This window comes from Athene noctua, chromosome 2 (genome assembly GCF_965140245.1).
Source record: "Athene noctua chromosome 2, bAthNoc1.hap1.1, whole genome shotgun sequence".
NCBI classification, from domain to species: domain Eukaryota; kingdom Metazoa; phylum Chordata; class Aves; order Strigiformes; family Strigidae; genus Athene; species Athene noctua.
In genome coordinates, this window is record NC_134038.1 from 121,523,090 (window position 1) to 121,542,265 (window position 19,176).

At 37.4% G+C, this 19,176-nt stretch overlaps 1 protein-coding gene across 18 annotated transcripts in view; it reads right to left on the minus strand.

Annotated features, from left to right (window-relative positions):
• MYO3A (myosin IIIA) overlaps window positions 1-19,176 on the minus strand; it is a 136,019-nt gene that overhangs the window by 69,599 nt on the left and 47,244 nt on the right. For 14 of the 18 annotated variants that reach the window (XR_012633202.1, XR_012633201.1, XR_012633203.1 and 11 more), the window contains 4 exons: window positions 7,827-7,903; window positions 6,391-6,536; window positions 4,645-4,803; window positions 4,076-4,231 (listed from right to left, as the gene is read on the minus strand). Coding sequence is in view for 15 of the 18 variants with exons in the window: in XM_074900113.1 (XP_074756214.1) it covers window positions 4,076-4,231; window positions 4,645-4,803; window positions 6,391-6,536; window positions 7,827-7,903 (538 nt within the window). In the remaining 3 variants the exon portion in view is untranslated. Of the gene's footprint in view, window positions 1-4,075; window positions 4,237-4,644; window positions 4,804-6,390; window positions 6,537-7,826; window positions 7,904-19,176 lie in introns of those variants that run through there. The other 4 variants (XM_074900119.1, XM_074900118.1, XM_074900124.1 and 1 more) reach the window with 3 other exon arrangements.

Here is a 19,176-nt window from a genome sequence, read left to right on the forward strand (position 1 = left end):
GTCTTATTTTCATTAAAGACTGTGCAATAAATTCCATTATCGTGCTTTTTGTGTCATTATCAACACAAGAAAGAATTGGAATACAGTATTTAAAGAGCTAAGTGGTCCCGAGGACTGGAGTTAACAGATACGGGATGAAATTTAGTTGTGTAAAACCTCAAGATCATACTACTAGGATGTAACAGAATTTCTTCTATTAGTTGAAAGTACATCAATTTGAAAAGACTGAGGGAAAAGAAGTATCAGGATGACTATGAGTTGTGAACCCCTCTGAAAGAGACAAATACCACCTTATGAAGTTACACAATGAAATAGGCTTTTCTTGCCATAGCCATGACAAAGGCAGCTCTTGCAGAAGCCCAAGGCCCTTGTCCTGAAGGTGACTCTCCTCACCAGGAATTCACAGTTCAGTGGATCCAAATGATAAACAAAACCCCAATAATTAATTGCACTTAGTATGCAACTTTGCCTGCTTTATTTCCTCCCTAACATGAATTTATCTCCTATAGCTTACTTCATCATTCAAGACAGCAGATTTTAGAGACATTTCAGTCAAGATGCTATGGAAAAATGCTAATGTATCAAGCTCCTCCCATTGTAATTTCAGCTTGAGATCTAAACTAGGAAAGGTTAAATTGCAAACACATACTTTTAGCATACAGAAGTGATGACTTCAGAGAAAAATGTATTGCATTTGCTCAAAGTAAAAATGTGGAATTTGTAATGAAGCTCACTGCTAGTATTAATGCTTTTTTGAGCCTCTAGTAGCACAAGGTATGCTAGTGCTATAAGACTGTTCGGAGACTACTGAAAAACCAGTACAATTCTCAGCACCTTCATTAAGTCTGGAGCAGTTCTATGGCATATTGCCATTTAAAGTTTCATCAGCATAAGTTGAGCTTTCTCTAGTTACTCAGGAGGCTGGTGGGCTCTGTTCCTCTTGCTAGGTGTTTAGAAAGGATGCAGTACAATGCAGAGCCTAAAACTATGTTCCTCTTCCCTAGAATAACAACAATAGGAAGGTTCAGAGGGTCCAGTGCAATGCCCTAATGACTCAGTGACTTGACAATATTAGAAAATACCTCAGGACAATGGCGCTAATGGGAGTGACTGTAAGGTGGCTCCACTCTGTGCCTGAAGATCACACACCCTTCCCAAGCAGAACTAGTGCACAAAGACTGGATCTGAGGATCTGGCCTTCTGCAAAAATCTCTGGCAATATGATATAACCTAACATGATCTCTTCTTTTTGAACTATATCAACTGCACATTCAGCAAACAACAAGATCACAAGCACATCAACAGACTACCACTGCAAGAAGGCAGTCAGAACCAAACTAAACCTCAGCGTGCTGAACAAAGAGGGTGATTTGATTTTGAGTGAAAAGAGGAATAGTGCACACAGGAAGACCCAGTGGCTGTACCTCAGCTATTAACTTCCAGCCATTTTTCTTTATTCTTTTGAAATACAAAACTTTTACTAATAAAGTTGAATTTGAAGAGGAAAGGAAACAAATCCTGAGAAAATAACTGGACTTCTTAGTTTCAGCTTTAAGCCAAGGTTACCAAATTTAGGAGAGCTATGCCTTCAAATTATGGACTGAGAGAGCATGAGCTGGAAAGGAGCTTTACAAGGAAAGTTGCCAGCAATTGGTGAAAGTTTAGCAATTCCATAGTATGGACCTAACATGTCAGTGTAAAAACAGTCCCAGAACAGGATAATCAAGAAGAGAAAGCCAGGAGATTTTAAGATGAGCCTCTTCCAGGTGACTTGTCACTACACAGCCTATGTCTTGACTTTCAATCAGATTTACATGGTACTTCTGTACAGACACTGCTTTTGACACCATTTGCTCTGTGCAGATTGAAGGTCAGAAGATACATATCATTAGTATTTAAAGAATTTTTTAAAAGTATGACTGTTGAATTCAAAGATCTTTGTATAACAATCTTTTTATCATTCAACAGCAGAAACAACAAATGCTATTCTGGAGTAATGTCCTTTACAGGCTTGGAATTCTAATTTTTTCTGACATGAAATCATGTACATACTTTACTATGGTTTCAGCTACTGGAAAATAATGTTTGCTTTTCTTGCTTGTACAGAGATAGCAATAGATATTAAGATAGGTATTCTTACTGTTTCTAGGACAAGGCTAATCGTTTCATGCATGCACTGCTAAGAAAGACAATCTTCCATCAAAAGTAGTTAATAAATGTGTTAAAGCTGAAGTGATTATAGGTACAGTGACTGTAAAATGTGATTTTTACTTGCAGTATTTCATGCAACCTTCACTGATCTCAGATATGAAAAGATGTGGTTAAATCAATGCAAATTAAATTTAAGCCAGTATCAGTCTACTTTTAGCGTTTTAAACTGCTAAACTGAAATAGGGACCAAGATATTAGTTTAACCATGCCATTTAAATTACACTCTTCTTAAATAAGTAAATTTTTTTGCCCAGTTTCAGATAATAAATTATTATTATTTTCAGAGAGAAAGTTCTGTCTTCCTTTGGGAAAATTTCTGTAGAAAATACACTTGATCAACTGTAAAACAGGTAACTTCATCACATAGTAAATACATTCCCTTAAACTCTGGTTCATGTGAAGAGTGATCAGTTAACAAAATACAGTCTAAACAGGACGGAGAAAACACCAGCAGATCGTCTTGTTCCTGTGCCATTTGACTGCTCTATGCCTGTGCAAACTGAGCCACTTTATGTTTGTGTTGTACAGGAAAAGAAAGTTAGTGTAATTTGCTTTATGCAGCATTCACATGAAAAAAGTATTTTGAAAAAAATAGAACTTGGTAGAAAACAAACATATGAGTTTTATAAAATGGGTAAAAAAACTCACAATACTTAACTGACTTAGAAGCTTGATTTTCAAAAATTATTTAGGCTTTGAAAGGACCAGTGTCACAAGTGTCATCAGGATTTCAATTCATATAATGTAGTGGTTTAGACTTATTTTACCACATACCGTTTCCCTGTGGTTTACAAATGAATACTTTTTAAAGTCTGGTGTATGTCGCTGTTCTAGCGCTCAGCACTGACACCCAATAAGCTTATTTCAATTCCAGAATCTTTCTGGATTAAGCAAATGTCAAGTCTGCACCACACAGAACATACAAATCCAGTCTGAGGCTTAAATTTAAGCCAACTGCATAGTTTTTTACTGACATGCCAGAAAAGAGAAGCTACTATTCATCCCACATCCACTTAAAGTACAAGAAAACTTGAAAATCGTAAATTATTTAGAAATACACTTTTTATTCTCTTCAAATATATCAGACTGCTGTATATAATGTTACTATAAATATGTGTGAAAGGAAATGTGGCAGATTTTAGTAAGCTTTTTCCATACAGATGATAATGCCAAAATGTCTTATCTTTCATTTAAATAAAAATTCTCTACCTTGAAGCACAGGAGCAGTCATACCAGTAGTATATCAATAATAATCTACAATATCATACCTGATATATTACTTAAGTGTATTGGGTGTTTTTTTCTAAATTGTAAAATTGAGCCAAGCCATTTCCAGTTGTTTTAAATAAAAGCCATCAGGTGCTAAGTGATTTATTCAGAAATTATATTACTAAACACTAGTGGAAGAAAGAAAATATCTATTCAACAAGACATAAGATTTGAAGTTTGTAAAACAAAGTATGGTACCACTATCACTTCTTTCAGTCAGTTGCATCAAATTCTTGCCATAACGTGACTAGTAATTTTTGGCATACTTGCTTAAACTAAACATAAGCTGACCATGCAAACATAAGAAAATGCCTATTATTAATTTCCTTAGCTTTCTCAAAGCTGGGATCCTAATCTGCATCTTGAGTCACAGGAGAATGGGGAGGCACTTCTAAAGATTACTTCGCCCCATGTATGAAACATGATGCCCCTCTCTTTCCATTGGCTCTATAGAGGACCCCAAAGATTAATATAACTCTCTATTTTTTGGCCAGCTAAAGTTATGAGAGATGAATCTTTCCCCGAACGCTAGCCATTCCAAAACAGTGAAAGTATCAAATTTGCACCAACTGGTCTACTTTTTAGATACTTTTACCTTGCCTTTTCAGTGACTCCCATTTGTTGATGCACATCAATAAATTCCATGAGTTGCCTTTGTAGCACGTTTTCTTTTCCTTCAATTTGCTTAATAAAATCATGCTGCAAAAGACTAGATACTGTTGGACGCCTCTCATAATCTTTAGTCAAGCACCTGTACTGGCAGAAAAAGGATATGATAATTGAGGGATCACTGGTAACTTTTGAAATGCTTGTCTGTAGTTCATTCATGACTCCTAATATATATATCCATCTTAACCACAACAGCTCTGTACTGAAAACTGTTAAGGTTTCACAGAATTTATGAGTCCAAGAAGTTAAATTACTGCATTTAAAAAATAAATATTATTTAAACTAAGAAAAAAACAAATGTCAAGTGTTTTTAAATGTTGTTATTTCATGTTTTAAATCTGGAGCCTCACTTGGAAGTCAAAATGGATTTACAAACTAGGGTTTTAAGTAGGAGTATTAGTAGCAACAGATTCCCACAGAGAATACACAGATATTTTACACATGACATTTACACATGTTGCATATTCAGCTACAGTGATCTCAGTTGTTACTCACTTGTTAATGAAGTCATTGAATTCAGGTGACCACAGTTCAGGCTGCTGTAGCGTTGGAGGAGGATTCCTGCAAAGGTCAGTGTGATGATAAGTTAATAAGCTACTCTCTTGACAAAAACAGTGTGTGAAGGCAGGCTGAGTAATGAGTTTTAGAAGGCCACTGAAAAAAAATATTGATTTCCACTGGTAAAAGGAGCATGGGTAGATGATACAATACCTCCCTGGTTCTCCTACTTTACATAACTAACAAGGAGAAATAGCATGGAGATGATCTACCAAGCATAGCTAAGAATCATAATTATTTTTTTCAATCAAATCAGTAAACAGAAACGAAACTAACAACCCATTAATCACTATTCACTTACAAAAGCAAGTTTCTCTTTTCAATAACAATATATTTTCTTAAGATAACTTTTAAAAATAAATTCTGTTTGAAGTTTTCCCAGAAATTAATTACTGAATTAATCATCTTACTGAGCAAAATGTCAGAGGGAACTAGCTCTTAACTATTTCTCATTCATCAGAAGCTAATCAGAAGTCAAGTCAGGGACTAAATATAGATCTATTGTAAATAAATACTACTTTCTTTTCTGTTGCTAGAGCTGTTTATTCTAGGTGTTAATTTGGTTCAATTGTTTTCACAGTCTTCTTCCATTCAGAGGTGCCATTTTCACGGAGTATAGTCATAAAGACAAAAGGAATTACCTATAGACAAGGTGACTTGTCTGTTTTCAATCAAATGTCGTAACTGCTTTTCTTTAAGTGCTGCTTAATGTTTGCTCTACCACTTTCAGGTTTTACTTAGGGGAATGAAAGGGTATTGATCTTATATTTGCTCCAGGGCAGAAAGGTGCCCAATATTTGTAAGGGTATAAGGCAGATGTTTTCTTGAAGGCCTAGCTGAAATGACTGACCACAGCAGTATGTAACTGCTTCTCCCATAGCAGCTAAAGGTAAGAAGAGCATTCATGCTCTGCTTCAGTGCCAAGTCAGCAAAAATTTCTTAAACCTGAAGGTAATTTAAACTAATTTGGGTGACCTGGCTGAAAAGGACTTGAAGCACTCAGGTATACTATATGGTCTCAACTGTTGCGGTACTTCTCCAGATGTTAGAGTGAAATCCACAAACTGCTGCACGATCATCCCCTATGGACTTTGAGATGGATGTTCTCTGAAACACTGCAAGTGGCACTCTGGGTACTTTTATCTCCAGCTTCAAAGAAAACACAAAAAGTTGCTATTTGCACTGCCCAAGGACAGCAACACCGGAACTGTCAGGAGCAGCACAAGCTAATGGAAAGTGGCAGCCTAAATATATGTGAGTGGTGGAAAAATATTTTGCTTGAAAGGGCATGAGATAACTCTTGAAGACAGGTATGGGGCCTGTTCACCATACGCAGGCATACTCAGACTCTATTTCTACCATAAGTCATTCTTTGTAACAGAATATATTGGACTCAGCTAAGCCTCTCTGCTCTGCAATATTGAGCAACAGCCCACTCAGGAGAAGGCCTTAGGACTTTTTCTCACATGTAGGCCCAGTCAGTTCTGAGCTTCTCATTGCGTGCCCATGGTTAAAGCAGAGCTTGCAGAAAATACAGCTGGACAAAGTATTTCTAACCTCCTCCCAGTATAAATAATATGAAGAAGCTTCACAAACTTATACAGTCTAAGTTTGAAGAAAGTAACAGTTAAAAAGAAGAAGTTCAGTCTAACTTGACAAGAAATAAACACATCAAGATATTACCTTGGTATTTTGAAGAGTGCCCTCATAGGGTGCAAATCAGCAAGGGGTGGATCTCCATCTCCCAACTCTATTGCAGTAATACCCAGTGACCATGCATCACATCTGGCATCATAGGAGCTATCTAGCTGCTGCTCACAGGCAATCACCTGTTGGAGTAAAAGACTGGGATGGTCACTGGATGGTCAAATGTCCAAATTTAAGAGTACACCCACAGTAGGGGGGAATCTCATAAAGGATGGAGATACTTAGTGAAATAAACACACTTGCACATATTTAGCAAGGTAAAGCATCCTGTTGCTGAAAAAAAGCGATGTTTAAACTAGGGAAAGCAGGTGTCCATGAACACCAGGTTCTCTGTCCAGATGTTCCCTGATCCGACAAAACGGTGCAATTCCTTGGCTTTTTCAGCTGAAGGTGGTCAACTGCATCCCATGGCTGAGGGAAGTAGAAGGAAAATAAGCAACTTTAAATCTCTTTTCTATGAATTATTCCTGCAAAATAACTAATGGAGCTATATTGCTCTCTCTATGAAGTGAAACAATCAGGAAAGAAGTTGTTGAATTACCTGTCTTCTACTGGGTCCTTATTCAGCCAAACCAGCCAGTTTCAAGAACAAGCTAATTTCTTGACAATGTGTTTGCCACTGGATTACAGCAAATATATTTAATTTCATACACACTTCAGCTCATTCACAATGTCAGATGAATCTAGAATTTTTCATCCCACTAGCTACAGGTGTAAAGCAATGTGTATGGCGTTAGCTACATGGCTAGACCGGTGTGTATAAACAGAGTATGTTTATAAAAATACACGTGTATAAACAGAGTAGTTTCATGTGCTATAAATAGATGTATATGCATGTGTTTGTAGCACAAGTACATAGGCTTATTTATAACAAAGTATTTTTCCTGCCTCAGCTTAAAATGTATTTATTTATAAATGCTTCAATTTCAGGCTGGAAAAATCTCCAAAGATACATAGTACATCTTATTCATCCATAATAACCTCTTCCATTTCTTTCTGTCAGCTATGGATATAAAGTATTAAAAACCTTCCACGTGCAGAAATCAAAAAATAAAAGCTGTAATGTATCAAAGTACTGCCCTGGGCTCCTTCATACATGGGGAGATGAGATACCTATAGTTTCAGAGCTTGGAAGGCTGGAAAGGATCAATGGTAGTACTGTCTCCTCTTTAACATTTCAGTTAGCAATTTAACATCTTGCTCTCTGGCTCTAACCTTATAATTGCAAAAATAAATTCCATTTTAACTTAATCCTTGCAAACATGTAAGAAAAAAGCTTTAAACCACTTTTTTAAAGGACATTGCTATTTCATTTGGTGAAAGGACCACTGGTCAGGAAAAAAGACAAAGAAAGGGCAGAAATGCAGAATGTGGCAGCTCGAATACCAGTGACAAAATGACGTGAATCTAACCTCTGGAGCCATCCAGAATGGGGTGCCCACGGAGGTGTTCCGACGAAGACGAGTGCTGGTCAGCTGAGCAGACACACCTGGAAGAATGAAGGGAAGCTGTAATCATAGCAACTGCTATTTCCATCCAAGACAGCCCTTCTGAATGGTGACATCCTTGTGTTGTCATGCTACAACTTCCTCTGCAGGCAAATCTCAAATTCATCTTTTCAGTTCTCTGGAAAGAGAGGCCAGTCCTCAAAGGTACTCAGCCACTTCAGTTGAGGTTCTCTGCATCCTTTGTTTCCAGTGACTTCATCAAGACTGGGACTTAGTCCCAAATGAGTGTTTCATTAGTAATCTGACTCTGTATATTTTGACTGGTTAATTACAGTTTTTCTATATCCTGTTTTAGGAGAGCAGTAAAGCACTTCAGGGAAAAGAAAAAAAAAAAAAAAGAAAAAAAAAAAAAGTACTGTACCTTCCAAAGATTCTTTCTTTGTTTTAATGCTCAGTACTGACACTAGACCTCTATTTCTTTATTTACATATTTCAGGTTGAACACTATAGAAGATACTTATCCTCATCTCTTAGCTGCTCTGCCATAAATTAAGAAACAACTAAACAGTAGAATCTCAGAAATTCTTACAAAAACAGAAGTCTCTCCATGCTCAAAGCACATTCTCAAAGCAACATCAAATGCCTGCAAATCAGCTTTGTGACATGAGCTGTAGTTTGAGGAATTAACTATTTCAGGCCAAGAGCTGGAAAATGAACTCTGAAGTCTAAAGATTCCTTAAGGTTTTAAATTAAAAGACACTGAAATATTAGGAATTCGAGTGGGCTGCAGAACACTTCTGACCAGCCTGCCACCTTTCCCTCCTTACAAAACAAGGGTGTATTGGTTGTAAATATCTCTAGTGCATGCAACAGGAAGAGTACAGCACATGGAGAAAAACAGCCCCTCAACTAGCATGTCCTGAACTATTATGGATTTGAGTAATAGCCAACTGCAAGGTCCACCAGAGGCATATCCTGAAGTGCCAATATCATGGATGGCAAGAACGTTGTTGTGTTCCCAACCTCAGTCTGACTGACACCGAAGCTCACTCATACATGCATCTCTTGAAAAAAGACTGAGTTTCACTCTGTGAGTACCATTTCATTGTACTGAAATACATTAAGCTCCGGTGAGCACCACTGGCTAGTTTCAACTCTGTATTGTCTGGTTTGAACATGCTTGACCTTATCTTCCTGAAAACCCTTCAGATGGTTCATAACAGGAGCAATTCACATTAACTGCCCAGTGGAAATACTGACTAAACCTCTGTCTAGATAGAATTTGATTGGTTTGGGTTTTTTCAGCGGTGATCAAGAAACCACAGAGGGTTTGATCTGTTTTTTTTACTCTAAAGCTATGTGTCAGCTCTGATTCACATAATATCAGCATTTGTCCATCACAGAAATGTATATAACTGCTAAAAATAAGGCAGAAAGAAAGATCCCGCCTGTTCCTCTGAGACAAACACAACCATTGCTTTTGTGGCTGTCTCCCTCTAGTCTACCCCAGGCTTGAGAAAGTTGAGTATTTCTCTTTCCATGCCTGCAGAAAGTCCAATACACAGTGTTTGCACCATGGAAAGCAGGACAATGTGAGTCTTAGCACAAAGTCCATGAATCCTGCTCCGGCTCAGCTAAGCAGGGGCTTTGTTTTTGCTACCTCAGGGAGTTGTCTGAGGTCCAGCTTCCGGCTCATGGAGTCTGTGGCTGCTCTGAGCCCTCAGAAAAACAGGTCATTCAGCAAGCAAGGAGGAAGCACACATCACAGGTCTGTCACCACTGCAGTGATGCCAGTGGACATCATTATGCGCTCCTTGCTTTTGGAGGGAGAGGAGGCTACTTTCCCCTCTCCCTTTCTACGTGTTGTGGGAGTCCCCTGTGCTAAGCTCTTTTTTGCACTTGTGGACAAGGAAATGGGATTCAGATCTGCAGGCAAAGAAAGGCATTGACTAAATTTTTATGATTCCAGTGTCAGATTTTATAAATAATCATAAATTTCTGTAGATATAAGGAGCAAAATATAAAAGGAACATTAATGTGCACAATCTTCTCTGTGTACTTTTTTTTTCTCTTTGAACTGTAATTATTAATAAATCAAAGGATTTCTCCCTCCTCCCCCCTTTTTTTTTTACTTCAGTAAAAAGCTGATTTGATTTGAATTGTTCATCACTACTTTCTTTAGGCTCTTGGGGGGGTTTTGTGTGCTTTTTGTTTGTTTGTTTTTTTATCCTTTTGCTCTTAGCAGTAAAGTGGCATTTCAGATTATGGAGCGTAGGTCCTATGACAAATGATATTTCCTTGGGCTTTTCCTGTGTATAGAGGAAGGATGATGTAATTCCACACTTAGTAACATTTCTTCCAGCATTTCAGCAACCAGTCAAGCATATAGCTGGCCAGTTTTTTCAAACTTGTATATTTTCTAACAATAACATCTTGCTCCTCCCCCTACCCATTACTACTGCTTTGTTGCAAAATGAGTCAAATATTTTCAGGAAATCTAAAAATATGCCAAAAAACTGTGTTTTATTACACACAAATTGTAAATCTTATGAAAGTGAAGAACTTAATAAGTGCACCAACGCATACCATACCCAAAAGAAAATACTGTGCATATAGTTGGAAAAAGGCTTTCGGGTTTTTTCACCTTTTTCTTTTTTTTTTTCCGCCAACCATTAGTTTACTAATAAAAACTGGAAATTAGCAGACTTACACCATGAATATTATTCAAGCTTTTCATTGCAAAAACTGGCATATTGGAGTAACATTGAAAGTAAAGCCACCTACTTATGACCTTAGCACTTAATAAAAGAAAAATAGTGCAGAAATGAGCTCCCTATTATTATGAAAGACTTGTCTCATAGTAGCACCCAATCTGAGCAGACTGTTCTGATCTAAACTGGGAGGCTGTACAACATTTTATGATTATGTCCTGTGACAGAAGTATGCACTTTTTACTGGTTGATGCTAGTGGGGGAATGGCAAGTCCTAGCAAATTCTACTAAATTCACATTTGGCACGCAGCAGGAAGACTTCATTCCCAACACACCAGACACTGTATTCATACATAAAAACACAGACCCTTCCCCAAAGGGCTTACACTTGAGCTATCACACTGCCTCTGGCTACCTCTTCCATCACCCTTCTTTGTTTGTGCCTTCTCTGTCCACTTCCCTATGAAAGCACCCTCTTTGTGACCTTCTTTGGATTCAGAAACTGCAACTCAATCATTCCTCAAGCTAGTCTCTGGACCAGAAACTGCTCACACTGTTAACTTTGCAGATCTAAACAGGCTGAAATGCTTTGAATTATTTCCCAACATTTTTTTAATCTCCTAGAGAAACAGATGTAAACCAGCAGCAGCATCTTACACTGCATTCCCCATAAGCCCTCTGGCAGATATGTTTTGGCATTCCTGTTCCATGATGTCTCCTGCGAAAAGACGCCTCTCCTTCCTTGCCTCTCTGTTGAATGGTGTGAAGGCAGTGCCTTATAAATGACTCAGTTTGACCTTTTTACTAGATCTGGCAGCAACAGGTCCTAACAGCTTAAGGTTTTCTTTTAGCACCCGAAGCTTCACTTTGAGAAGCTGCCATTCTTATCAGGGTGCAGACAGGGAAGTAGCTACTTCCCACACAACAACTGTGGGGTCATAACTCAACTCCTCTGTAATTACTGTTATCTTTGACACTGTCCATTTCTTTGCTTCTTTCAGGTTGTACTGATGCAATGGTACATATCCAGACATGGTAATTTCAGACAGATCGGCTGAAATGCATGTCAAATGCTCAAAAAATAATACACATAGTTCCTCCATAATGACAAAAGACAACAGGGAAAGACAAGATTAAAACACAGCAACTCTGATAGCCCAGATGGCAAACATTGCAACATACCAGGTGCACAACCACATGCAACCGTACTGCAAGTATGGTGGTATCTCCACCAAGACAGTAAAGGCAGATCAGAGAGCTTCTCCCAGCACAGATAGGAAGCAGAAAGATATTTAACAGAAAATGTTACTAACAGGCCACAAGGACACAAGTGGTTGGTTTGATGACTTTACAAGAGATGTTCCAGAACCTTTTTGAAACATTGACAAAACTCAGGATTCCTTACAGACTATCAACTGACTTCAAAAGCAAACTTTTAAATGAAAAGATCACAGAGGCAATATAGTTTCCTTGGGTGAACTGCTGACAGAAAAGTGTGTTTGAGAACAACTGCTCCATGATAAGTGCTCAGATTAAATCCAGAACTAAAATCACGTTCTGACCAATAAGATGGAAAAGAAATAGTAAACAAAGTTGAAATGAGGAGCCAAAAATTTGGAATTTTCAGCAGCATTTTATGTTGAAAGGTTTTATGTTATGATGACTTCCTTTTCATAGATCCGTGCTGCCTACTCCCAATCACCTTCTTGTCCTTCATACGCTTAGAAATTATTTCCATGATTATTTGCTCCATCATCTTCCCAGGGATCAAAGTGGGGCTGACCAGCCTGTAGTTCTCTGAATCTTCGTTTTTGCCCTTCTTGAAGATAGCTTTCTTTCAGTCCTCAGGAACCTCCACCAATCTCCAAGGCCTTTCAAAGATTATCAAGTGGCCTTGCAATGACATTGGCCACCTCTCTCAGCACTCTTGGATTCATCTCATCAGGTTCCCTGGACTTGCGTATGTCCAATTTGCTTCAATGCTCCCTAAACACATTCTTGTCTACCGAGAGTAAGTTTTCCTTGCTCCAGACTTTCCACTTGTGTCAGGGATCTGGGATTCCTGAAGACCAATCTTATAAGTAAAGACCATAGCAAAGAAGACAATGAGTGCCTTAGCCTTTTCATGTCCTTTTTCACCACATCCCCTGTCTTTATGTATTATTTTAATGCGCACAGTGTTTTAATGATGAAAACTAGAGTTTCCCAAACACTTAGGAAAACTCACACTGCAGATGTAAATCTTTAACTGAAATAGGGTGCATCCAAAAGATAACCAAATGGCCCTTTACACCTCCAGAAAGATCAAAACTTGGTTGGAACTAGATGATTTTTAAGGTCCCTTCCAACCCAAGCCATTATATAATGTGATTCTATGACATGATTCTAAAAGCTTAGTATCCAAGAAGACCATGTATATGAACTGCCTAGGAGATGAAAAATCCATGGTGTTTACTACAAAAGCAAGAGGCATGGAGTAAAAGGGGGATTAAAAAAAGTTAATCTGCACTATAAAATACATGGTGATATAAATGGAAACTAAAGGAATCAAACTCCGGTGGCTTTCACAGTAAACTCACCACAAGGATTAAAGACAAAGAAAAGTTATTTTTAAGCATATAAGGAACAAAATTTAAATCCTAAATCAGATAAAGAATCATTACAAGTTACAAACTGATAATAAAATAGCAAACAGTGACCTAAAAACCCCCAGAATGTTCTGTGAGAAATATATATATATATATATACATATATATATATATATATATATATATATACAATCTGTGAGATATATAATCTTTCTTAAACAAAAGGTTCTAATACAGCTTTTTTCTTTAAGAAATATGAAGACTTTTGTATTACAGGAGAATGGGCAGGATGGTGTGGCAGAATACTTGAGCTTCTCTTGTCTACCGTTCTGATTGCACCCTTTCTCCATGGCCTCCAGGAGAACAACAGGTGACCATGGGCTGCCCTCCACATGCTCCTGAGTGTTTACTGCAGCACAAGGCCAATGATTCCAATCAGATCTCATGCTGTGGGGCTTCAGCTCGTTTCCTGAAAGGGATGCACAGGAACATTTGTTTTCCTGATGCACAACTGGCCAAATGTATTTAGATAGGAGAACTAGTCTTCTCTGGAGCCTCAGGGATTTGTGCAGCTACACACGATCTGGTGCAGTATGCTGGTGAGGAAAGTCCTCCTTAGATGCTGCCTTCCTTTCAAACTGGCTGCCACTTCTGAGATCCAAAAAGGATTTTTTCCCCTGTATGACTGGGAAAATCCTGGAGATTTTTATCCTTGTTATATAACATCATTTTCCTGTTAAAAATATTTGGGTTACTAGCAACATCTATGCTGATGGGATAGAATATTTAAAATAGCTAAGGGCTGGAATACTTCAATTCAAATGAGCTATTGGGTTCAACTTTCAGATAAAAATGAATAGGTATCAGTATACACAGGTGAGACAAAAGGGTTTCTAATAACCTCAAGAGATTACTATTTTGTGACCCATGAGAAAACCAAGAGGAAGTCTTTGCTGGCCAGAAAGGGCAATTTTCTCACTGCATGTGTCTCTGGCATATGACACCATCTTTCTGTGTCAAGCTTCTTTAACGTTCAAGGCATCAGTGACATCTTTATGTGAATTAGTAGAAGAAAATATTTGAAAGACCAAATAAACAGCTTATCCTGGATACAGCATTTGGCCACATGATTTCCTTTTTTTTTTTTTTTTGTTACTGGACAGCACAAAGGTTTTCATTCACACACAGACCATAAAATAAGTTTTTAAGGACTAAGCTTTCAACAAGGAATTAAACATTCAACAATGAAAATGTTCCTCAGCTCAAATCAATGCAATCCACCTTATCCCTTTTAACCCTGGTTTGAAAAATTTGAAATTATTACTTTGACTGGGTTCAAAGCAGTTTGACAAACTGCTCATGAAGAAAACTTTCTTCAAAGTCTCTTACTTTTAGTGGCTTCTGCCATAGTTCCCTAGTAAATGCTTTTTAGAAGCAACATGGGAATGTCATGATATATGGTATGCAGAACTGACAACACAATAATAGTCTGGTTTTGATCTGAATCAGTGAAGCAGACAGCTTTATTATGGATGCATGCTAGAACGACTAAGGCAAATACAAGTCTTGCTATGATTCATTGCTTAAAGTAAGCTAAGGGCAGAAAGAAAATGATTTTATTTTTAAATAATTTCAAATTAAATTAATTGCTTGCTTCATTTTTGCAGAATGATTCAGACAGCATTTATAGCTAATACAGGGCAAGAAGAAAGAGACACAATGGGATATTCTGACTACTCCAGTATACATAATCTACAAAAGTTTGGAAAACTACTCAAGGTCATACAGATCTCCTCTTCAATGTCAGCAGGACATGTAAGGCTGGGAACCATGATATCTATTAAAAGGGACAGAGATTAAAATGTCCTTCCCCAAAATGCTCCAAAACTCAAACTTAGATCGCTCATAATTGACTTTTCAACCTATTTGCTGAGTACAAGGTGACTCTAGACTTGCAATCCGTTACAGCCTGACCAGTACTGCATGCATTTGCAGCACAGTCCTCTGAGCCTCCTCTCCCCCTGCAATGCCATGTGCCAAACAAGGCTTGATAGACTGATCTGTAATCAGCCAGCAAACTGCATCTATCAAGCCTGTTCGTGGTGGGGAGAGGTCACAGCACTGTGTCACAGCAAGGGAACAAGAGAGTTGGTGAGGTGTCACGATGAAAGAATGAAGCTCAGTGCTGTGGTTCCCTCCTCAACATCTGACCCAAGATTTCAGATGCTTTACACACAAGACCAGCAGAAAGCTCCCTCATGCATCAGAAAACCAGGAGAGGTGAGCAATTAAGCAGATGAAACTATTGAGATGGAGTCTTAGCATGGACTCATTAATTACTTTGAGATTGGCCCTATTATTCTGGACATACTGTACAGTGTAAATGATTTTACTACTCTTGTTTTGTCATTATAGCAGCTGCTGGCTCATCTACACTTCAAAAACTCACTGTTTAGTATAGTTGCAGAATTTAAAATATTCTGGCCTGTATTTCTGTATCAGAATAAGCATGAATATCATGCAATAAAACATAACAAAAAAACCTACGCATTCTAACTTACATCGATCAATTGTTACTGATCACTAGTTGTGATAAAGCATTACTAACATGCCATAATTTGTAAGGAGGAAGTAGACACCACTACTGAGTCACAATGAGAATGCTGGCAGAATTACTACACACTTTCTCTAGGGAAAAAAAGCCCAATAAATTTATTTTATGAATTCAATTGAATTATGAAATTAACTTAATACTTTCATTTAGTATTTCCTAAATGAAATTATGTATGCTTTCTAACATAAAAATAGAGTTAATATAAAAATACATTTCCAAAAAAGAGTGCCTTACAATTGGCTTGTTTCACCAAATTGCAATTTTGAATAATAAGAATGCCATCCAGAAACGCCAGCATTGAGATTTCCTTAGCCCTTAACTTTGGATGACTTCAAATAGCTTTGAAAGGAGAATGATCATTCTCTCCATAACAAAATAATAACCCTATTACATTCCAAACACAAAAGCTGACCTCTGTCTAGCTGCAGTTACCAAACTATATGGAAGAAATAATTCAAGTATTAAACAAAGGAATGTCAGTTTTCAGTATGTCTAAATAAAGCAGTACAGCATTCCCTCCCCCAATCCATTTTTCCCCAATGAGTCATACTCAGGTTAAATCTCTAGTTGACTCAGGCTACTATACATCCACAATAAAGCTGTGCTAGCTACATGCAAAGTGTGGTATCTGAAACTGCATTTGGAATGCCAAGAGAATATTAACAAGCAACTTCTAAATCAAACACTTCTAATATTTGAAACAATAGCAGAAAAATGCAAACTAAGCACTTCTGAATTACAAAAAATCACCTTACCTTTACTACGTATTTTGTTAATGCTTTAAATGTATTTCGTTAAATACATGGCTTAATTATGCAATCTCTTTATCCACAGTACTAAAGGAACCCTTGAAGTCATTATTCCATTAACTGCATGCAGAACAGCTTGTAATTTTCCACCATCTGCGAGCAGCAGTGAGATTGCATTACCTTCTTTCCATGTCTTCCACTGGAACATGCTTTATCTATAAAAAAACCCCTCAGATCTTTCCTATGTATTGCTTATCCAGAGAATCTAATGATGGAGAAGTTTTAGATACCATTAATTAAATGACTAAGAAGAAACTGATAAGGAACAGTGTCAATCCTTTTCAATATCCCCTTTCCAACAATGACGTTACTAGGCAAACTGGGGGAAATCATGGGATCTCTTGTAGATAGAAATAGGCTTAAATTTTAAAGATTTAATGAATCCTCCAACATTGCATTTTCATCATAAGAACTTTAAGTTTTCTAATACCCATCTAGATGTCTGACTTTTTTTTTTTTTCCCAATGACCTTTCATGGAAAGAACGTCAACAGTCTAATTACATGTATGAAAGTAAGTTTTCATTTGATGCATAGAAGAACATGGCCTTTACCAAAGAACAGTGCTGCTGGAAAACTATGTATTTGCCTAAGTGGTGGAGTACAATTTATACTTAATTTTTTTCTGGACATTTCCAAGGCAACAGCTGCTCATCCTGAGATATTTCTAGTTTGTAACATCAGGCTTCAGCAGTCTCATGGAAGTAGGAGCTACCTGTACTCTTCTTCCAGACTATCAGCCTACAAGGTCAACCCTAAGCATATCTGAAGAGGAATTTTCCATGAGCATTACACTCTCCTGTTTTTAGCTAAAAGAATCACTTGTCACATGACTGTAGATGTTTCAAAACTTTTAGGGGAAAAATGGTTCTTTCCTCCATGACTCCGCACACATCGGCAACCTGTCTGCTGACAGGAGCTGTGTCCTCTAGGATCCTTTTCTTTCAATAACATACAAACGTGAAAAGGTCTGGCTTTCAAGCTCCCAGGCTCACTGCAATGTCAGGGGAGTTCAGAAACATGTCAAATCTTTCAAAATTAAATGTTACTTGGATATTTGCAGACCAGAGTTAAAATAATAAAAATAATAATACAGCTAAGTTTCTTTTCTCCCATTTTGCAACAGCACGTTATTTGACATCTCAGAATTTCCAAACAGGAACTGTGTCTTAGACTAATATTATTTAATACATGAAAGGCCCTGTGCAGCATCCTGATTTCAAGAAAAGAAATTTAATTCAGAGGGACTATTCAAAGAAGCAAGTATTTGTCAGCATAAGCAGATGTTATATGCTCAGCTCCCTATGAAATTGGTTACACATTGTAAGAGGCACATGAATATATGAATTTTTAAAATTTTACTAGGTGCTTTTCTGAACCTTCAGTGGCTAAATGGCTAAAATTTCTTTTGAGATCTGGCTCTTTCAAGTAAATCCACTGTATATAACCAGAATTCTGAAAAAGAGATGTAAAAGATTTCCTTCCCAGAACATTAATAAGCAAATGTGAATATAATTAAGAATATTTATAAAAAGGAAATTTGGCTCACATTTTGCTTGCCTTCAGCTTTTTTAATACAATATATTATATAGCTATCACCCTTTAAAGTGCTGCAGAAAATTTACTTTAATGTAAATGCATATTTTTCTATCAAATCTCTATCCTATACTGAATACTTAACAGCTACACTTGAATATAGCACAGCTATTTATTATTTGTATTGATATAGTAGAGGATGCTCCTTGTTTGAACCATAATTGCTGTGATTCTCGGGCATCCTTCCACAATAGTTTTCTACCAGAACAGCTTAACAGCTAATTACCACAAATGTTCAGGTAGCAAAACTGCCTTCAGTAAACTTTCTTCTCTTACAAGGAAAATATGGACTTTTAACATATCTAGAAGTACAATGAATTCAGAGGCTGAATCTGTGATCACGGGATGTGCTTAGAGTAGATCACCTTGGCTGCTACTTGTTATCTGTAGTAAAAAAGAATGATTTTGTTTATCTCTACTGATGTAAATTATCACACTGGATGGATGTGGGGAGGGAGGATGCTTACCTGGTAACAGTATTTCAAAGTTCTTGTGGCTCAGACAGTTTAAACTATTAAAATAATTGCTATCTGGCGGCTCCTTGATGAGCAATTGAGCTCCAGAAGCATTGGTGTGGAGATGTTATAAACTCGGTTACTTGATTTGATCATTAATGTATCAACTGGGATTGGGTGTTTTTTAGATATGAGGATATTACTGGGGTGATTAAACAATATTACAGAAGAATTTTAAAGGAAAGCAAAAATTTCACTCAAAGCAATCTGGGTGAAGCACTGCCATGGTATTCTTTCAAAGTCTTTCTCATGTCTTTAACTATCAATACCTCTCTGAAAGGCAAACAGTTCAGACTGTTAACCTGGATTTTGGGAGAGTTTTTCCACATATTTTCTGTGTCACCTCAAGCAACTAAATCTCTCAAAGTTTCAGATCCCCAGCTGTTAACTGGGAATTACAGCAATTTACTTCCCCATATAATTGTTGTGAAGGTCATCCATTACAGACTGTGCAGTGTTCAGAAACTATGGTCACAGCATACA